At 56.6% G+C, this 17,629-nt stretch overlaps 1 protein-coding gene across 2 annotated transcripts in view; it reads right to left on the bottom strand.

The window, feature by feature from the left end:
* Window positions 1–17,416, bottom strand: part of LOC136663242 (gamma-aminobutyric acid receptor subunit gamma-4-like) — a 19,525-nt gene extending 2,109 nt beyond the window's left edge. For both annotated transcript variants that reach the window (XM_066640230.1, XM_066640231.1), the window contains exons 1-6: window positions 17,361–17,416; window positions 12,420–12,568; window positions 12,122–12,189; window positions 6,119–6,339; window positions 5,531–5,613; window positions 754–891 (exon numbers count right to left, since the gene is read on the bottom strand). In XM_066640230.1, coding sequence (XP_066496327.1) covers window positions 754–891; window positions 5,531–5,613; window positions 6,119–6,339; window positions 12,122–12,189; window positions 12,420–12,568; window positions 17,361–17,416 — 715 coding nt within the window. The remainder of the gene's footprint in view (window positions 1–753; window positions 892–5,530; window positions 5,614–6,118; window positions 6,340–12,121; window positions 12,190–12,419; window positions 12,569–17,360) is intronic.
* Window positions 17,417–17,629: the final 213 nt, after the last annotated feature.

Raw genomic sequence — 17,629 nt, 5'->3', positions numbered from 1 at the left:
TTCACATGCCCTGTGGCAAGGACTCTGGACTGAAGCCACTAGGGCTGCAATCCTGTGCACACTCCCATCAGACACCACGGGACTTGTGCCTGTGAAGACAGGCTTAGGACTGCACTGTGAGGGGCTTAAATGACAGCCAACAGCCAGAGTCCCAGCCTGAACCACAAGGCAGGACTCTCCGGCCACCACATTCTGGCCCAGCTAATCCAGATCTCATGGCTGCTGGCTGGGGTGTGTGGGCTGCCAGGGGAAGGGAACAGCTGACACTTGAGTGAACTCACATGGCGGCTGCCAGTCTGACCTGACTGGGCTCTCGGGGCTACTTGGCTCTGGCGCTGATGAGCCCCTCCAGTTAGATTGTGATGAGGGGACATTTGCAGACTCCCCTTCACCTGCAACCTGTTGTAACTTTGCATCATTGATACTCAGTCTGGGAGGGGGGGGCTGTTCCTGATGTCACACAGTGGAGGAGTCCACAGATGGGTGCAGATGGGTGGGGTACTGGCACCCCTCTACCCCCCCAGCTGAGGGAGAGAGAAAAGGTCCCAGTGACACAGGCAGGCAGCCACAGATGTGGAGCCCACAACTGCTGCTGCTGCTGGGAAAAGGAGGACATCTCAGGGAAATGGAGGGCAGGTGAATTCCAGGCCCAGTAGATGACGTGGTCCTTCCTGAACGTAAGCAATATCCAAGGTGGTGCTCTGACAATTCTCTGCGAAAGAAAGTGCTGGTGCCCCCCAGAATGTGCCTTACCAGCCCCAGTCCAGAGCACTTCGGACGTGTTCCGCAGACCTGTGAAGTCAAACTGATACAGCCGCCAGGTGCGCTGGTCAGAGACCTCGATGGAGTACCGTCTCCAGCGGTAGATGATTTCCTCGCGCGGGTAGCCATCTGAAAGGGAGTCAGGTAGCTGGGAAGGTCAACACCACACGCGCTGCCCAGAGCAACAAGGAGTCCCTTGCCCGGACCCCCACTCCTCCCAAGGCTACTGGTGCTACTGACCTGGGAGGAGTTCTCAACCCCCACCCTAGACAGAAGTATCCCCCCTCTCCCCAACACACACCCAGATGCACCCTGACAAGGAAGCGATGCACTTTCCAGCCACCTTGACTGAGCAGGAAGCATCCATCCTGCCTGCCTGCCTGCCTGCCCTAACTTCCAGTTTGCTGACACATCTGCAGTTCTTGGCTTGAAGAAGAGGGGGCTCTACTAGAAGCCAACCATCCCCCCAGGCAAAAGGCAGGCTTAGGAGTCTAGTGACAGGCCAAATGTCTCTCACGAACCCCCAGTGTCACGAGACGGCACCCAGTATCTTCCCTCATCTTAGCAGAGGACGTTTCAGAGGTTGGCAAGGAGGCAGGGTCCTGCCCCACCCTAGCCCATGTTCCCCCACTCAGCTTAACTACCAGTAAAGGCTCACACCCCTGTGGGGGAGGGCTGTAGCTAGGGGGGAGCTTTGCCCCCCCCCGGCCAGCAGTTTGCCCCCTCTAGCATTTTTTCCAAACCTGTCTTCTTTATCTAATCTGGCATCAGTTGGGGGTGATTTGAAGCCCTTTTTGCAACATTTTTTGTGCATAGGAAGGAAAAGGGCTTGGTGTTTCTGGCAGGGATTGGGGAGAAGAGAGAGAGTGCATGTGTGTAGAGTGAGTAGAACAGGGTCCTGGGGGGGGGGGGCTCCTTGGAAGTTATGACCACTGGTCAAGAGCAGCTACAAGAAGGTTGGGAGAGATTTCTACTTGTACTGGCTGGGGGAAGGGAGGGTGCTATTTCTTCTACTGTGGAACATGCTAATTACTACAATGGTACTGCTGGGGGGGGGCAGGGAGAAATGTTTCTGTTAGGAGAAATCATGGGGGCAGGCTCTTGCCTTTCAGATATACTTTTAAAATTAATGGCTGCTGCTTGGGGGCTGGGGAGACCCTTTTTCTGGTGGGAGGAAACATGGAAAGCATTTGAGCTAAAGAGAACCAAGAACTTAAGTGTGGGAAAGGTTCTAAGCAGGGGCAGATCCGGGGGAGGCCATGGGTGCATACTGCCCCAACTGTCCTGCCAGCAGGGAAGGGCACCTGCCAAGATGGAGAGCAAAATCAGGTTTCAGGGGAACACCCACTGGGTGGGTGTCAAGGGGATTGGCTGGAATGGGAGCCCAGGTCTACCCACCCATCAAACAGCCACAGAGGCTTTAAGCTCAATCAGGAGCCCAAATCTACCCACTCAGCAAATAGCCACAGATGCCTGAGGGGGGACATGATTGAGACATATATGCAAGGGATGGCTAGAGAGATGTTCTTTTCCCTCTCACATAACACCAGAACCAGGGAACAAAAATTGAGTGTTGGGAGAGTTAGGACAGACAAAAGAAAATATTTCTTTACCCAGCGTGTAATTAGTCTGTGGAACTCCTTGCCACAGGAAGTGGTGACGACAACTGGACTAGATGGGCCTTTGGCCTGATTTAGCAGGGCTCTTCTTATGTTCTTATGTAGGCTATAAGCTCAATCAGGAGCCAGGTCTACCCAAGCAGATAGACCTGGGCTCCAAGTCCAGGTAGTAGCCCAGACCCAGGTCTGCCTGCCCAGCAAATGTCCACAGAAGTGATTGAGAAGGCAATGCCATTATTGGATTGGGTCCTCTTGCACAACCTTGAAATTCTGCAGTTCTTATGTAGGCTATAAGCTCAATCAGGAGCCCAAGTCTATCCAAGCAGGTAGACCTGGGCTCCAAGTCCAGGTGGGGGCCCAGACCAAGGTCTGCCTGCCCAGCAAATGTCCACAGAAGCGATAAGCCCAGGTTGGTTACCAGCTACCTGCCTGGTTGACCTGGGCTCTGAAAGTAGTACTCATGGCCCCCTCCCAAACAGGCACTGGATCCACCCCTGGTTCTAAGGAGATTCAACTCTCAGAAAGCTGGGAGAATTTAGCTCAACCAGGTAGATTCAGTAAATTCGAATCTTCTGTACTTTGCTTTTTAAAAGTAATAAATATTGTAAAAAAAACTAGTGTTCCAATGATGTGACTATTTGACTAGCAAATCTTTCCTCTTGCTTTTATGTAAATAAATTTTATTTTAATATGTATCAATGCATCAGCAATGTGTCATTGACAAATGTTAAATAGTTGCTATATAGGCGCTAGATAGGCATTATACAGGTGATAGATAAGTGCTAGACAGGCACTATATAGAAGTTAAATAGGTGCTATATAGGTGTTAGATAGGCATTATATAGGCGCTAGACAGGTGTTAAATAGGCGCTATTCATTTTGCCCACCAGTATAGAAACCTGACATCATTGCCCCCCTTGAAAAAATAGTCGTCGTCCCCCCTCTAGAATCCTGGCTACGGGCCTGCTGTGGGGCCTGGGCATGGGGAGTCAGGTGTGGCAAAGCCAAGAGGCTTGGGGTTAGTGAGCAAGGGTTGTGCTTCTGACTGCTCTGGGCCAAAGGAGGGGAAAATACTTAGTTTAGTGGGGGGCATAAGTGAGAGAGAGAGAGAGAGAGAGACATGATCCAGACCCCGTGATGGAAGAGGGACCTGCCCCTTATAAGCCTGGATTCAAATCCCACCCTCTCTTTGACCTATTTAAATAGGCACTAGATAAGACGTTAGATAGATGCTAGATAGATGTTAGATAGGCGCTATACAGGTGCTAGATAGGCATTATATAATTGTTAGATAGGCACTATATGGGTGCTAGATAGGTGTTGCATAGGCACTAGATAGGCACTAGATAGGCATTATATAGGTGCTAGATAGGCGCTATATAGGTGTTAGGCGCTGTAAGGTGCTAGATAGGTGTTTCATAGGCACTATATAGGCATTATATAGGTGTTAGATAGGTGTTATATAGGCGCTAGATAGGTGTGTCATAGCTACTAGATAGGCATTAGATAGGTGTTAGGTTAGGTGTTATAGAGGTACTAGATAGGTGTTTCACAGGCACTAGATAGGCATAAGAGGTGCTAGATAGGCGTTATATAGGCGCTATAGAGGTGCTAGATAGGTGTTTCATAGACACTAGATAGGCATTAAATAGGTGCTAGATAGGTGTTATATAGGCGCTATAGAGGTGCTAGATAGGTGTTTCATAGGCACTAGATAAGCATTATATAGGTGTTAGATAGGCGCTATATAGCTGTTAAATAGGTGCTTTTAGGTGTTAAATAGGTTAAATACATTCAGGTGTTAAATAGGAGTACCTTTTAAATAGGTACCCCTGCTAATTGGGTAAGAGGCACTTTTTCAAGTGGGTGCTCCTTTTTTTAGCAGGGGGAGAGTAACTGGCCCACCTCACCCCAGCAGTGTCCGTTCTAGTGGCTGTCTGCTGGTGTTCTTTTTGCATCTTTTTAGATTGTGAGCCCTTTTGGGACAGGGAGCCCTTAGTTGTTTGATTTTTCTCTGTAAACCGCTTTGTGAACTTTTAGCTGAAAAGCGGTATATAAATACTGTTAATTAATAATTAATAATAATACTTTCAATACTACCTACACCACAGTGATATGTTTTACTTTTGCAGTGTTGCTGGTGTGTAAATGAAAGGATATGTTGCGTGTTATTTCTGTGTAGGCAATACATTTTTCCATGGCATGCAGAGATGCATTTAATCTATGCCAATTATTGTCACCTGGCTTTACAGATAATGAATGCATCTTTCAAAAAAAAAAAAACCACATTTCTCTTCATGAAATTTGGGGGAGTTTCGGGTGTTTGATGTTTCTCCAGACTTACTCCTAAGGCATGGAGAGGGTGGTGGCTGTGGGGCAGAGACCCGCCTGCCAGCCAGAACAATAGGTGATGCCAGATCACAGCCCCTCGGGAGGACTAGGCCAGGCCTAGAGCACCTGCCTGCAGAGGTTTCACATGCAAGTGCAGCTCCCGCACACACCCTGCCTCTTCCTGTATTCTTGGGTGGGGCAGGGAGGAGGCAGCTGCGGCAGGAGCAGATCCCCGCCCAGAGCACAGACCTGGCTTCTTCCCCTGGCAGCATATCCTGGTTTGATCTGCAGAACGAAACGTCAATGCTATTTCCAAGCAGTGATCTTGAGCCTGCATGGAGGCTCCTGGGGGGGAGGGAGGGGGGGAGACCTCCCAGCATTGCCAAGCTGTGTTCCTAACTAATTGCCCAGCATGCGTGGCGTGTACTTCTGATTAGCAAAGATGCAGAGACAGGATGGGAGGGGCTGGGAAGCGCACAGGGCCACACGGGCAGCAGCTGGGGAGGGAAGCATCTGTGGCAGTGGGGGGATGGTGGCCCTCCAGCAAACAGCCGCAGGGAGAGTCCCGCAAACACTGGCAGCAATGGCAACGGCAGCTGGAGAGCAAAGAACCGGGGGTGGGGAGAGGGGACTAGCGCTGGTCCCCTCACAACAGAGTGAGGGGCAGCTGGGGGGTCTCCTGGGGGGATCGTGATATGAGCCTCTGAGGCTGGCTGCACGGGGGAGGGGAGCAGAGCCACAAGTGGCCTGACTTGTGACTGCGGCATGGGGGGAGGGTTGGTGGGCCGCCAGACTCCCCGGCTCTGCATGGTACTCACAACTGGAGAAGACCAGGGGGCAGGAGTGCGTGTCCATGGGGAAGTTCTGCAGCTGGAGCAGACACTCAGCCTCGATGGTCAGCCTAGACGAGAGAAGCAGCAGGAGGAATGTGAGCTGCTGCCTCACAAGGTTTCATTCCTTCCATTTTAAAAATGTTTCCCCTGCAAACGCAGTCACACGACCAAAGCTTTGTCTCTCCACAAGAACATGCCGGCCTCCCCAGGCAAGGGCATCCCAGGGCCCAAAGGAAGAGCAGGGAACTGACCTGATGCCACCAAGCTCCCAGTCCTGGCGCCCCAAGATGTCCCAGACCCTTTGCATTCAGTCTGAGGGTGGGGCCTTCTGCTCCTCTCCTCTGGTGCTGCTCGTGATCCCTCCCCAGTGAAAACAGGGATGTTGGCCCGAGGACGGTGGTCCCTTTTCTGCAGGATAAGGCCCAGGAACAGGCGGGCTTTCTAGGGACTGGCACGGTCTGCAGCCTGCCTCTCCCAGAACACGGAGGGCACCGTGCTCCTTTTCCTGTTGGCACCACGCCCCATCCCCTCGGGAAGGTGCGCCCCGTATCCCACCAAGAGGCTGAGGCAGACCTGAGTGTGTAGAGCACCTTCCCGTCACTCCAGATCCGGAGCAGCTGGTTCGGGGTGGTGATCCAGTGGGAGTCTGCCCTCTTGGAGTTCCTGAAGAAGGTGTCGGGGATCCAGATCCGGCTCACCATGTTGGTGTTGAGGGTGAGCACCTTGAGGGTGCTGTTGAAGCGCAGGCGCCGGTCGTACCAGGTCTGGGCAAAGAAAATGTCGATGGTGTATTCCTGGGGAGAAGCACAGCCGAGGGCAGCGGTTACGGGTGGCATGCCCTGGAGTTGGGCCTAAGAGACCACCATTGCATGGGGGTGACAAAGCGGATGTCCTTGTACAGCAGCAAGAACAATAATCCTGACCCCCCCCTTCACACACACACTTGGGAATGAACTGATGAAGGGACAAGTTGCCAGCAGCCTCAGCACTGCTGAACAGGAAAGATCATGGGGTGTGTGTGTGTGTGTGTAGAAGCTGCAGTGCCACAAGCCGGGGGGCGCATGAGTCTCACCCGGCTCCTGGAGCCCTCTGACACACTGGCAGTAGCCAGTGCCCACCACTGCTGCCCACCAGGAGACTGGTCCCAGCCAGGCATCCAGGGGTGCAGCTTTGGATCTCACGGGTGGGGACTGGATAGAGCCACATGGGGCGGGGCAGGGAAGAGCTGCATGTGCTTCTTTTGCAGGGAGGCCTCCCTGCTGCTGCCTGGACTGCAGCTGCACAGCTCCTGCTGAAGGAGAGCCCGCTTCTCCTCCAAATCTGCCTGGCCAGCTCTGAGTCTTTGGGTGCAGTGCTGTGGGGCAAGGAGCTAAGCGACCCACAGAGGAAAAGAGCCAATGCCGGGCTCTCTGCTGCAGAGATGACCATTGTGTGGAGGACAGCTAGGAAGGGAGAGGAGCCCCTGGGCTCAGCCACTGTTACTACACAGAGACAGGCAAGCCTCCCCTCAGTGAGGAAAACGCACATGTGCCCCCTCCGCATGCCTCAGTTCTGCCCAGGCGGCTGAGCAAAGCGCTCTCTTCCTCGCTTGCGTGCCCGCACAGAGAGCCTCTGCAACCAGAGCCCTGATGTTCTCTGTAGCATCAGCACACGAGCCACCACTGAGAAAGAGCAGCAAAGGCAACAGAAGGCATTCCAGGGACCAGCATGAGCAGGAAACAAAACGGCTTGACTGAGGCTCTTCTCAAGCTTCCCCTGACACGCCACCAACACCCAGAGGGCACGATCCATTCACTCATTTGCCCGCAAGTGGGATGAGCCCACCCCGGCCAAGAGGCTGCCACACAACACACGTGGGGGGTGAAAGCACAGCTGGCTCTGCAGTCACTCGTGGAAAGGCAGCACTTGCTGGGGGCACAACCAAGACAGTGCCTTGAGGGTCCAGAAGACCCTCATCCCAGCATCACGTCTGTAATTTTTTCTTTGGAATTTCACAAGATCCACGGATCAATCCCGGTGCACGGCGGGTCCAGCATTTGCTCTCCCTCCAGAGAGCCTGAGGGTGCCTCCTGCTCTCCTGAGCAGCAGTCCTGCCAAGCTGAGGAGCGAGCCAAGGGCTGCGGAGCTGTGTTGCTCATGTCCCCCCAGCCCGCCTCAAGTTCCACTGCCTGCCCCAGGTGTCCGCTCTCTTCCGGCAGGGCTGGCCTGACGCTGTCAGTGCCAGACAACCAACTTGTCTTACCCAGACCCCTATTGCTGGTGATCGGCAGTCCTCACCTGGGGACCGGAAGCGCCCCTGACACCAGCCAGGCTCTGCCTGGAGAAGCACCGCCCACCTGAGTCCTCGAAGGCAATGAGGCCGATGCCCCGGAGCAGCAGGGGACGGAAGGGCAGTGTCACTGCTCTGTGGATGGGCATGCAGGACGCACAGTCCCTTCTCTGAGCCAGCTGCCATTCTGGACAGGTGGGGAGGGGGCAAGCCTTACACACGGCAGGTGGGAAGAAGTCCGCCAGCCGGCTGGGAGGGGCTGTGCAAAGTTCCAACGGGGGTGTGTGAGAATTTGCTGCAGTGACTTGTTAGGAAGCAGAATGGGCAGGAGCGGTCACAGGGCAGACCCCAGACGTCATTCCAGGTGCCTCTGCTGTTCACAGCCCTGGGATGCGCCCTAGGAGAAGGGGGAGCAGTTCACGCTCCCAGGCAGAGCTGCTTCCGGATCCTTGCTGGAAACTCATCTCACTGGAGAGCTGAGCCCTGGATGCGATGGGGTGGCTGCGTCCATGTGCCTGTCCATTCCTGCACGAAGCGGGGCTGGGGTGCAGGTCTGTTCGTCACATCAAATGATGCCTCTGGGGGAGAGACACGACCCCTCCCTCCTTTTCTCAGAAACTGGGCTTCAAATAAGAGAACTCAAGGAGACAGTCCCGCTGTGGCTGCGCACCTGGACAGGGCAGCCATCTAAGCCAAAAGCCCCTCAGCTCCCTCCAGAAGGCCCTGGAAGATGACTGGGCCCATAGGTCATAGGAGGGTGCAAAATGCACCGATACAACTCCAATATCTGAACAGCCCCCTGGCAGCCTTGGGCCTGAGGCCTGCCCAGAGCATGTGGCAGCAGGGGAAAAATGCCTTGGAGGATGGCTCTGTTAGCCAGGAGGAGACCTGCAGCCCCACTTTGGCCTCCTGAGGGGGTGGTGCTCCCGGAACTTTGCACAGGAGCCCTCTTCCCAAGGCTGACTGTGTGCCCAGGAAGGCTGAGGGCTTGCTGGCAGCTTCTGCACCAGGGCGAACAAACAACTGGCAACGGACAGGGGATTCACGCAGCAAGGCTGAGGAGGAGCTTTGTGTGCTAGTGCGGAATATAGTCCCTCCGTGGGGCTGAAGGATTCCCAGTCCTGGCAAAATGAGCAACAATGACGAGGGTGCAACTGAGAAGTGCTGTGGAAGCCAGGCTTGGGGTTGAGGCATTTTCTGAAGGCCCACAGTTCCTCATGTGTGTGTTGTCCGGCTGCCATCCTCACAGCCGTCCTGTGGGGCGAGCATTGCGAGCCCCAACTTATGGGGGGGAGGCTGTGCCTAAGGCCAGTAGGGTGGATTCATGGCAGAGGCAAGAGCTGTGCCAGGGAAGTCCCACTTCTTAGCCACCACTTGTGAAGGTGGCAGTCCAGGGATCAGGTGCCGCCCCTCCTTGCATCTGTCAGCCCACTAAGCATGCAAGTGACATGACATCCCCCTCCTGCCTGCTTGCTTGCCGATGTTGACTGGAGGTGATCTGCAGACTCTCGGGGCTGGGCCCCCCAACTGCTCTGGGCCTGGCCTGCGCAGATCAAGAGGCAGGGAGCAGAATGGAGAAGGATCCCCCTCCTGCCCTCCTTCAGTGGGCTGGGTTGCTCAGCCAAAGGGTAGAATCAGCTGCTGCCTTTGCACAGCTCCTAGGTGGCGCTTCCCAAATATTTATTCATTTAGAAGGTTTCTGTGCCACCTTTCCCCAGGCGAGAAACCTGGCACCAAAGTGCCTGCTGAAGTGGACCTAAAAGTCAGCAGGGCCAAGGCCTTCCTGCCCACTTCCTGGGGGCAGCCTGAGCACCTGACCAACTCTGGGTTTGCATGGAGCATCTTCTTGCAAGTCCAGGCGCTCCAAATCCTGGCCTCTGGAAAGGCAGCAGGGCTGCCCTCCACACCCATCTCAGTTACAGCCACAATAAGGCAATTTCAAAACAAACACAAATCCTGCCAGGAAACCACTGCGGTCAGCAGAAACATAACTGAAAAGCCGAACAGTCCTCACTCGATTCCCCCGAGGAGGAGGCTCCCCCCGTCCTGCCTCCGCCTGCTCCTGCGGCACGTAATTAACCCAGGCCTGTTGGGCCAGAGACATGGTGGAGGCCGGGACCTGCGAGGGTCCTGAGAGGATGGCACCCCAAAAATATGGCGGGATACTGTGGTACTGATCGCAGGCCTGGTGCCTTCCCCATCACAGCTGCTCCAGGGGAACTTGCCAAGTGGGATGAGGCAGCAGGAGGGGCTGGAGGAAAAGGGGGGCTGGAGTGAGTGGGGGGGCATGGGGGCAGGCTTGGAAGGTGGGGGGGAAGCTGTACTGAAGGTTCTTTCCTTGGAATTCATATCTCAGTTGCTGTAACTTGCTTTGGGCCTAAGCTGAGATGAGGAGGAAAAGGGACTCGCCTCCCAGGCCCCCCAGCCCATGGCAGTTGCCTAGGAGTAACAGGCGAACAGGCCTGCGAAGAGACAACTTCTGGGCAACAACAACAGTATTTATAAAGCGCTTTTCATCAAAAAGTTCACAAAGCGGTTTACAGAGAAAATCAAATATCTAATGGCTCCCTGTCCCAAAAGGGCTCACAATCTAAGAAGATGCAACACCAGCAGACAGCCACTAGAAAAGACACTGCTGGGGTGAGGTGGGCCAGTTACTGTCCCCCTGCCAAATAAAAGAGGAGCACCCACCTTCAACCTTCTCCTGCTCCCTCACCCACCTGCTGGACATTGCTCCCCCCAGCAACAAGGAACAAGGGCTGTTCTGCCCCCTCCCCCAGTGCTGAGAAAGGAGGCCTCTCTTGAGCCTTCAGTTCCACTCAAGGATCCACCCCCAGTAAAAGGACATGCTTTGCAGTCCCTTCCACCTGGCATTTGTCCCTTCCCACCGCAGAGGTGGGAATCTTGGGACCCAACGCGCATGGCGGGGACAGGAAGTGGGCGCACAACTGTGCAGCGAAGCCAACTGGGCAGTCTTGTACTATAGCAGACTGCCAAGAGCAGACCCTCTCGCAAGGGAGCTGTTGAAAACCACTGGATTAAAACTCCTCCTAAGTCACGTGAGAAGAACTGTCGCCCCCCTGCTCAGCTGCGAGACGCCCTCCCTTCTGGCCCTCCAGGCAACTGTTTCTTCAGCTGCAGCTTGAGCAACGGCAAAAGGCTGTGCTCTCTGCCACATGGCTGATGACGGGGATCTCTGCCCAAAGCAGAGTCCCATTACCTGCCAGCCAGACTGTGGCCTACTTTACTTCCACTGCCCAGTTCCGTGGAGAGCTGGAGGCCACAAAGAAGTCCTGCTTCCAAAGCATCAGGTGCCCAGAGAATGTGGGGCTGCCAGAGGCACATGAAGGGAGGGGAGGGGCAGGGCCTTCGCAGGGGCGGACTGGAGGCCTCGCCGTGCCAGGAGCACCTGCGTGTTCCAGGGCAGGAGCACAGAGCCAGCTGCGACCCTGGTGCACGCCTGCCCCCTGAGGCCAAGAGCTCCAATTGCTCACCTCCATGGGCTGCAACAATTTCCTGCACAGACACAGTTCTGCACATCTCCGTTCAAGGCTCCAGGTGTGCTGAGGCTCTGTGGCTGCCGCTGGTGCAGCACAACAGCTGCCCAGCGACTTCCCTGGAGATCTCACTCCTGTGTTCTCATTGATTTAGCAGTGGCCTCCTGAGACCCCTGCTGGACCTCCAGGTCAATGGCATCGGTCTCCAGAGACTTGGCCTAGTTTGGGAAACCTGATGGACTCCTGGAGAGAGCAGGCAGATTAACGTCCCTGTGGTCATGGACTGGAAATTACATGAAAAACACACTGCCTGGGAGACTGGACAGAACCTTTTCCCCCAGAAGATAAAAATGTGAATAAGTGACCGTTTGAATGGCTGGGTTTTTTTTCCATGAGTTGAGTTTGCCACCCATGTGGTGTGCGCCCATGATGCAGCCGGCCCTCTTATGTGAAGGGTCAGGCCTGGTGCATGGAGGGATTGGCTGCCCTTCAGAGAAGCTGAGTGGGCCTTGGAGCCCATGTGGGGCAGCCAGGAGACAGGGCACACAGAAGCCTGGCTGGGAGGGGAAGGCAGGGTTGGATGTCCACTGGGGATGGAACATGGAGCCTTTGAGTGGGTCAGAGGGTTGGCGACAAGAGCATTTGGGAACTGGACCACTGGCACTGGCTGTGAGCAGGGGCAGAAGAGGAGGGTGCTGTGAGCTAACTTCTTTTCAGAGGCTGTCTCCACCTCCTTATGGTGGAGAAATCTCCTCCTCCCTCCCTGCTCCAACCAGTTTCCACTGATCCTACAGGGGGCTCAGCACTCACCATGTGGATCACAGAGACGGGCCCAATGCTGTTCACATAGATGTCCACATCAATGAAGGTGGGCTTAACTGAAAAGAGACCCAGAGAGGCACGGATCAGCCGGCAAGGAAAGATGTGGGCCAAAAGAGAGAAAAGCCTCTATGCTGATTGCTCCTCAAAGGATTACATTTGCCCTCAGCCTCAAGGTCCTTCCCACATGACCCACTCCTTGTGCTGGAGCACCAATGGGCAGTGCCCCGTGCAAGCCAGAGGCAGGCAAAAGTGGCTCACCAGGCACATCCCCAGAAACAGCACTTACTGCCAATGTCTGGTCTCAGTTTGTTGTCATAGTTCCGGAGCAGGGTGTTGAGAATCTGGGTCGCGTCAGCCTCTTGGGCCTTGGGGGTCAGGACCCATGTCTTGTTGGCGCTGAGGTCATCGTAGTCGTACTCCTCAGCACTCCCAGCTCTGCAGGAAGGAGAAAGAACGGAAGAGAGGAAGCACCCCACGGAGCCATGCAGGCAACCAGTCCTGCCCCGGTGCTCCGTTGGGGGGTGGTGGTAGTTCTGGGGTGCTGCAGCTACAGCTGGGGTACAATAAGCTGGGTCGAGATGCCATGACAAGTTGCATGTGAGCTCAGGTCAGCTGGTGAAGAGGCCTTGGAGGAGGAAGGGAAGGCTCCTTCCCAATGTCACCAGAACTCATCCTTGGTTGCTGTCATGGGATGGGGGGGCCACCAGGCTCCCCTGATGAGGGCTGCTGGCATGAGAACCAGTTCTGCTCAGTCTGTGTTGACCAGCAATGGAGACGGGACTCACATTCCTCACATCACAATGAAACAATGTCCCAGAGCAGGTCTGGACCATCCAGTTGGTCTGGCAGGGAAATGGAGCTTGGCCAGGCTCGCTAACGCCAAGTGAAAGCTCAGCCACCCAAGGAGGGGAGGCAGAAAGGAAAAGGCAGGCCCTAGGAGACATGCACCTCCTGCCCTGGCACGGGGGTGGGGTGGTGGAGATCAGTGCAGAGCCCACCCTCCTCCCTCCCAGTTCAGTTTCAGCAGGAGCCCCCTCCCTGCTTCCACTCTCAAGACAGGAGCAGAGGAAAGCTCTTCCATCTCCCAGGTGTACCGAGTGCTGTCTGGGCTCCTGCAGACACCAAGCAATTAGGGGAGTGGAGGAGGGAGGGGCACTGCGCCTCCCATCTGTTAATGGAAATGTCACAGGCTGCAAACGCCTTTTGCAATCAGGGCCAGAGTGGGCAGCAGGAGATGCTACTCGGTGCCCAAACAACTCAGTCTGGCAAGGGGCAGAAGGGTGCAGTCCTGTTGCCACCTTCTGACTCAGGTAGTAACAAGAGGGACGGAGGGAGACCCCCACGTGACACACTTGTCAGAACATCCAGGCACCTTCGCTCTGGACCCAGCAGCATTAGATAATGCAGAAGGGAAGGGAGACAAAGGCCTGCTGGGCTTCTCATGGCGTGAGTGGTGGAGGCCCACGAGCGGAAGCGGAAGAGTGGAGGGATGTGGCTTCGCCAACTGGGTCAGCCATGTTGATGCTGAGACCCGGAGAGGACAGATGGAGCTTGACAGCCCCTCCGTGGGCAACGCTTGACATTATCCCAAGAACATGCCGTGTCAGCAGGCCCTAATTGCATTTGGCTCCAGAAAGGTCAGGCCGCCCTCCGCTTCTAATTATTGAACACGAATGGGCACAAGTCAACCACTCTGATCAGCAGCTCTCTCCGCCTGGATGGCAAGTCCACACCAGCAGCAGCAGCAGCAGGCCCAGCCCCAATTGGGGCACCCCAGAGAAGTCTCTGCCAGCTCAACAGGGCAGCTTGTCTGAGTGCCACATTCAGCACTCAGTACACACGAGGAGGAGGGGCTGAGGCTCAGCAGCCAGCCCCCTCCGTGACACAGATGGTCCTCCCGCTTCAATCCCCGACATCTCCAGGTCAGGCTGGGAAAGGGCCCTTCGACTCAGCTTCCCTTAGGGAGCTCTGGAAAGAGATGGCAATTGTGATACAGAAAGGTAGAGCTGAATGTCTCCATATCGAAACGTTTGGAGGATGGTCTGGCTCAGGGAAAGGCTCAAAGAGAGGGAGAGAGCAGGCAGACCGACAGGCAGAGCTGTTTTCCCCCTCTCAGAATGGCACCGCCTGCGGACGGACAGCTTCAAAATTAACTTGGGCAGACTGCGCCCTAAGACGCTGTGAAGGCAGGCCTTTCATGGAGATGGCAGCAGTGCTGCTCCACAGCTCTCACCTATGCAAGGTGTGCGTGTGCGTGATGGGGGCAGGGAACAGCACTCCTCCAGCGGTGCCAGTGCTGGACTACACAAAAAGCCGACTCTTATATTCTCAGGGGCCCTCTCATTCTCACACAGATGCCACACCTCAAGAACCTCTGCCTTCCAAGGACTGGGGAGACACTGGCGTTTGACTGGAAGTGTGTTGAAGAACAGGATTCAGCAGACGAGTGGGGGTGCTAAACGATCCCCACGTCCTTTCGAGCAGTGGCTCGTCCCGCTTTTGCTTTCCCACAAGCCATTTGCTCAGACACCCTCCAGGTGCCTCCTGAGCACTCCGCCTGGTTCTCATTGTGGCACTTGCAGGAGGGGGGCCTGCTTTGCCCGCAGAAGGGTGCAGGATCAATCTCTGGCAGCATCTCCTGTCAAAAGGATCCTGTGCAGCAGGGGTGTGGGCTGGGTGCACAAAGGTGAAATCGGCAGCTGCCGGTGTCCCCAAAGCACCGAATCTGGCCCTCTGGCAAAAGTGTGTGGTCAAGTAGCAGCGACTTGGTGGCAGGACTTGGCGGCAGTTCATTGGGGCGGGGTCGCATGCACTCCCTCTTCTCAAGGCACCCCCAAGAATGGGGGGAGAACGGGCCTCGAGGGCACCAGGTGAGAGAGGAGGGGAAGCAGGCCTCCGCGGGACCACAGGCTCCTCGGTCCGACATGTGGCAGCTCCTGCTGCACATTTCAACCGAGGGGGTGGCGGAGGCCCCACAATCAGCAGCGTCACCACCAACCCATCTTGCTCTGGATCCAAACAATTTCCTCCACGTTCCGCGGCCGTTCTCATCATTTCCCACAGAGAATGTCTGCCGCTTTCAGTCAACAGGCAGGCCAAGCACTGGAATCCTGTGCAATTTGTCCCAATCAATTAATCCACTCAAAGCAAAACAGCACGTTCCCTCGCTGGTGAGGGAGGGTCTTCCTTCTCCCTCCCCCAACCAATGCATCTTCTCAGGCAGCTATTTGTCAGTGTGTGGCAACAAATTCAAGGCCAGATGGCTGCTGCAGGACAACACCCCAGAAGAAGGAACCCTGAAAATGCTGGGGAGCTCCTGGCCCAGGCAGAGAAGTCCAGGGGGACTTATGTGAGCCCTGCTTCAGAGGAAGTCAGGTGGGCAGCCTGACAAAGGTCACCTGCATTTAGCGCTTGGACTGCGGGGAGGGGAGCAGTCCCCTTGGCCTTTTGTGCTGGCTCCTGCAGCTACTGCTTTCAGAAGGCAGGGGGGGCACAGCATGACTGTAGTAGGGGAGGCTGGTGGATTTGGAGGGATGTAGCCCAGCCACAGTGCCCCCACTTTGCATACAGAAGGTCCCCCCCCCCCGTGCAGCCCCTGATGACAGCAGCACCTCCAGGTTCCTCCTCCGGCACGGGGTGGTCCTTTGGAGGAGCCAGTCCGCTTCTGCCTCCAGCAGCATTTGCAGGGGGATTTCACGGGCCTTAAGTTGGCTTACTGTCGATTAGCTCCAGCAGCCAAATCTCTCTTCCCCAGAGTGCGAGGGAAATGATCCTCTGACAGCAGTTTGTCTCCTGACGCACCCATTAAGCTAGCCAGCAGAGCAAGGAGGACTAGTGGAACTGCTCTCTCTCTCTCCCCCCCCCCAGAAGATTTCACAACCCGCCACCATCCAAGGGCTCTTTCCTGCCTAGGGAGCTGGAATGGGAGCTCATCAGCGTTTCGGCCTGGAGCCTGCTGTTGTTGTGGAGGATGCTGGAGGATGCTGAACATCCTCTTCAGGCATGTTCACGGTGCCTTGGCCCACCACTAAGCGCAGCCCCCAAGTCTCAAGTTAGGGGACCCAGTTGGCTGGGCCAGTCCCAGAACTTCTCTTTTTATAAGCTTTACCCCTGCTGAGTCCCCCGACTTGTGGCATTTGGGATGGGTCTTGGGAACCCTGCTTTGGACACCCTGCTTGCAAACCCTGCTTTGGATTGCTTTGGGTGCAATCCTAACGAACTTTCCAGCACTGGCATAGCTGTGCCAGTGGGACATGTGCTGCAGCCTGCAGTTGGGGGGCAGTCACGGAGACCTCCTCAAGGTAAAGCAATGTTTGTTCCCTTACCTTGGAGCTGCATTGCCCTTGGTTAGGATTGTGCCCCAGTCTCTCCCACACACAGCCTCCTCCTCATCTGCCCCGTCACCCAAAGGTCTTTCCCGGCAGCGGTCTTTTGGGGTGAGCACCACTGCTCTGGGTGGAGGCATCTGGCTGCCTGATGCTGCCTGGGGACCAAATACTCTCCTGCCCAGCCTCCTTGCATCAGAAGCAGAGGCCATTTGGCAAGGAGGAAAGAACTTGTCTGTTCGGGAACCTTCCCAGTTCCCAAACTTTCTGGCCCTCATGGGAAGCAAGTCTCTGGTCCCCAGAACCAGCCACCCCCAGCTGGAGGAATGGAGAGGGGCAGCGGGACAGTCTGGCTCCCTCTCTGGGAGGCTGCCCAGGAGCGTAAGCAGGCAGCAGCCTGGCCTGCGCGCCTGTTCCTCCTGGCCCAGGACAAGGTCCTCCAGGGCCCCACTCCCTGCGCCTTGCCACGCGTGACTTGAGCCCTCCGCCCACGAAGCACACCCAGAGAATCTGGAGGACCAGAGAGCCGGTCTGGGCAGGGAGCCGGGCCTGCTCTGGAAGGGGCTCCTCCACGGGCTGGTCGTGACTTCGCGCTGCGGGTCTCACCTACCCTGAGCCAGAGCGGGGGGCGGGCGCGGGCGTCGCTCCCAGATGGCCGTCGAAGGTCCTGCCTCTCCTCGGACAAGGACTCGGGCACTACAGCAGGAGAGCGCCGCCAGGCCCCGGAGGGGAGGAACGGGGCGCGAGGCGCCTGTGCGGGCCAGGCGAGGACGACGGAGGGCCGGACACTCGGACCGCCCGGCCGCCCCTTCCCCGGCGAGGCGAGGCGCGCTCCGCTCCCAGGCGGTCCCCCCGCTCCCCTGACGCCCAGCGCGGCTGGCGGGTCGGGCGCCCGCCCCTACCTGGTCTGCAGCGCGGCCCCGACGAGCAGGCAGGTCAGGAGGACTTTCCCGGTCATCGCCGAGGCGCAGCGCCCGGGCAGCTCCTCGGGCAGGTGGCCTCCTGCGGGGCGGGCGGGGCGCGGCCACTTGTGGCTCCGCGCAGCAGCGGCGGGGAGGGCAGAGCCCCGACGTGCGGGCAGGAGCGAGGCGGCGGCGGCGGCCCTGCGGGCGGGCGGGCGGGCGGGCGAGCGGGGCGCCTTGGCCGGCCGGCTGTCGAGCCACGCAGACGC

This window comes from Tiliqua scincoides, chromosome 12, assembly GCF_035046505.1.
Source record: "Tiliqua scincoides isolate rTilSci1 chromosome 12, rTilSci1.hap2, whole genome shotgun sequence".
Taxonomy (NCBI): Eukaryota; Metazoa; Chordata; class Lepidosauria; order Squamata; family Scincidae; genus Tiliqua; species Tiliqua scincoides.
The sequence above is the reverse complement of the archived record's forward strand: the minus strand, read 5'-3'. Positions and strand labels throughout refer to the sequence as shown.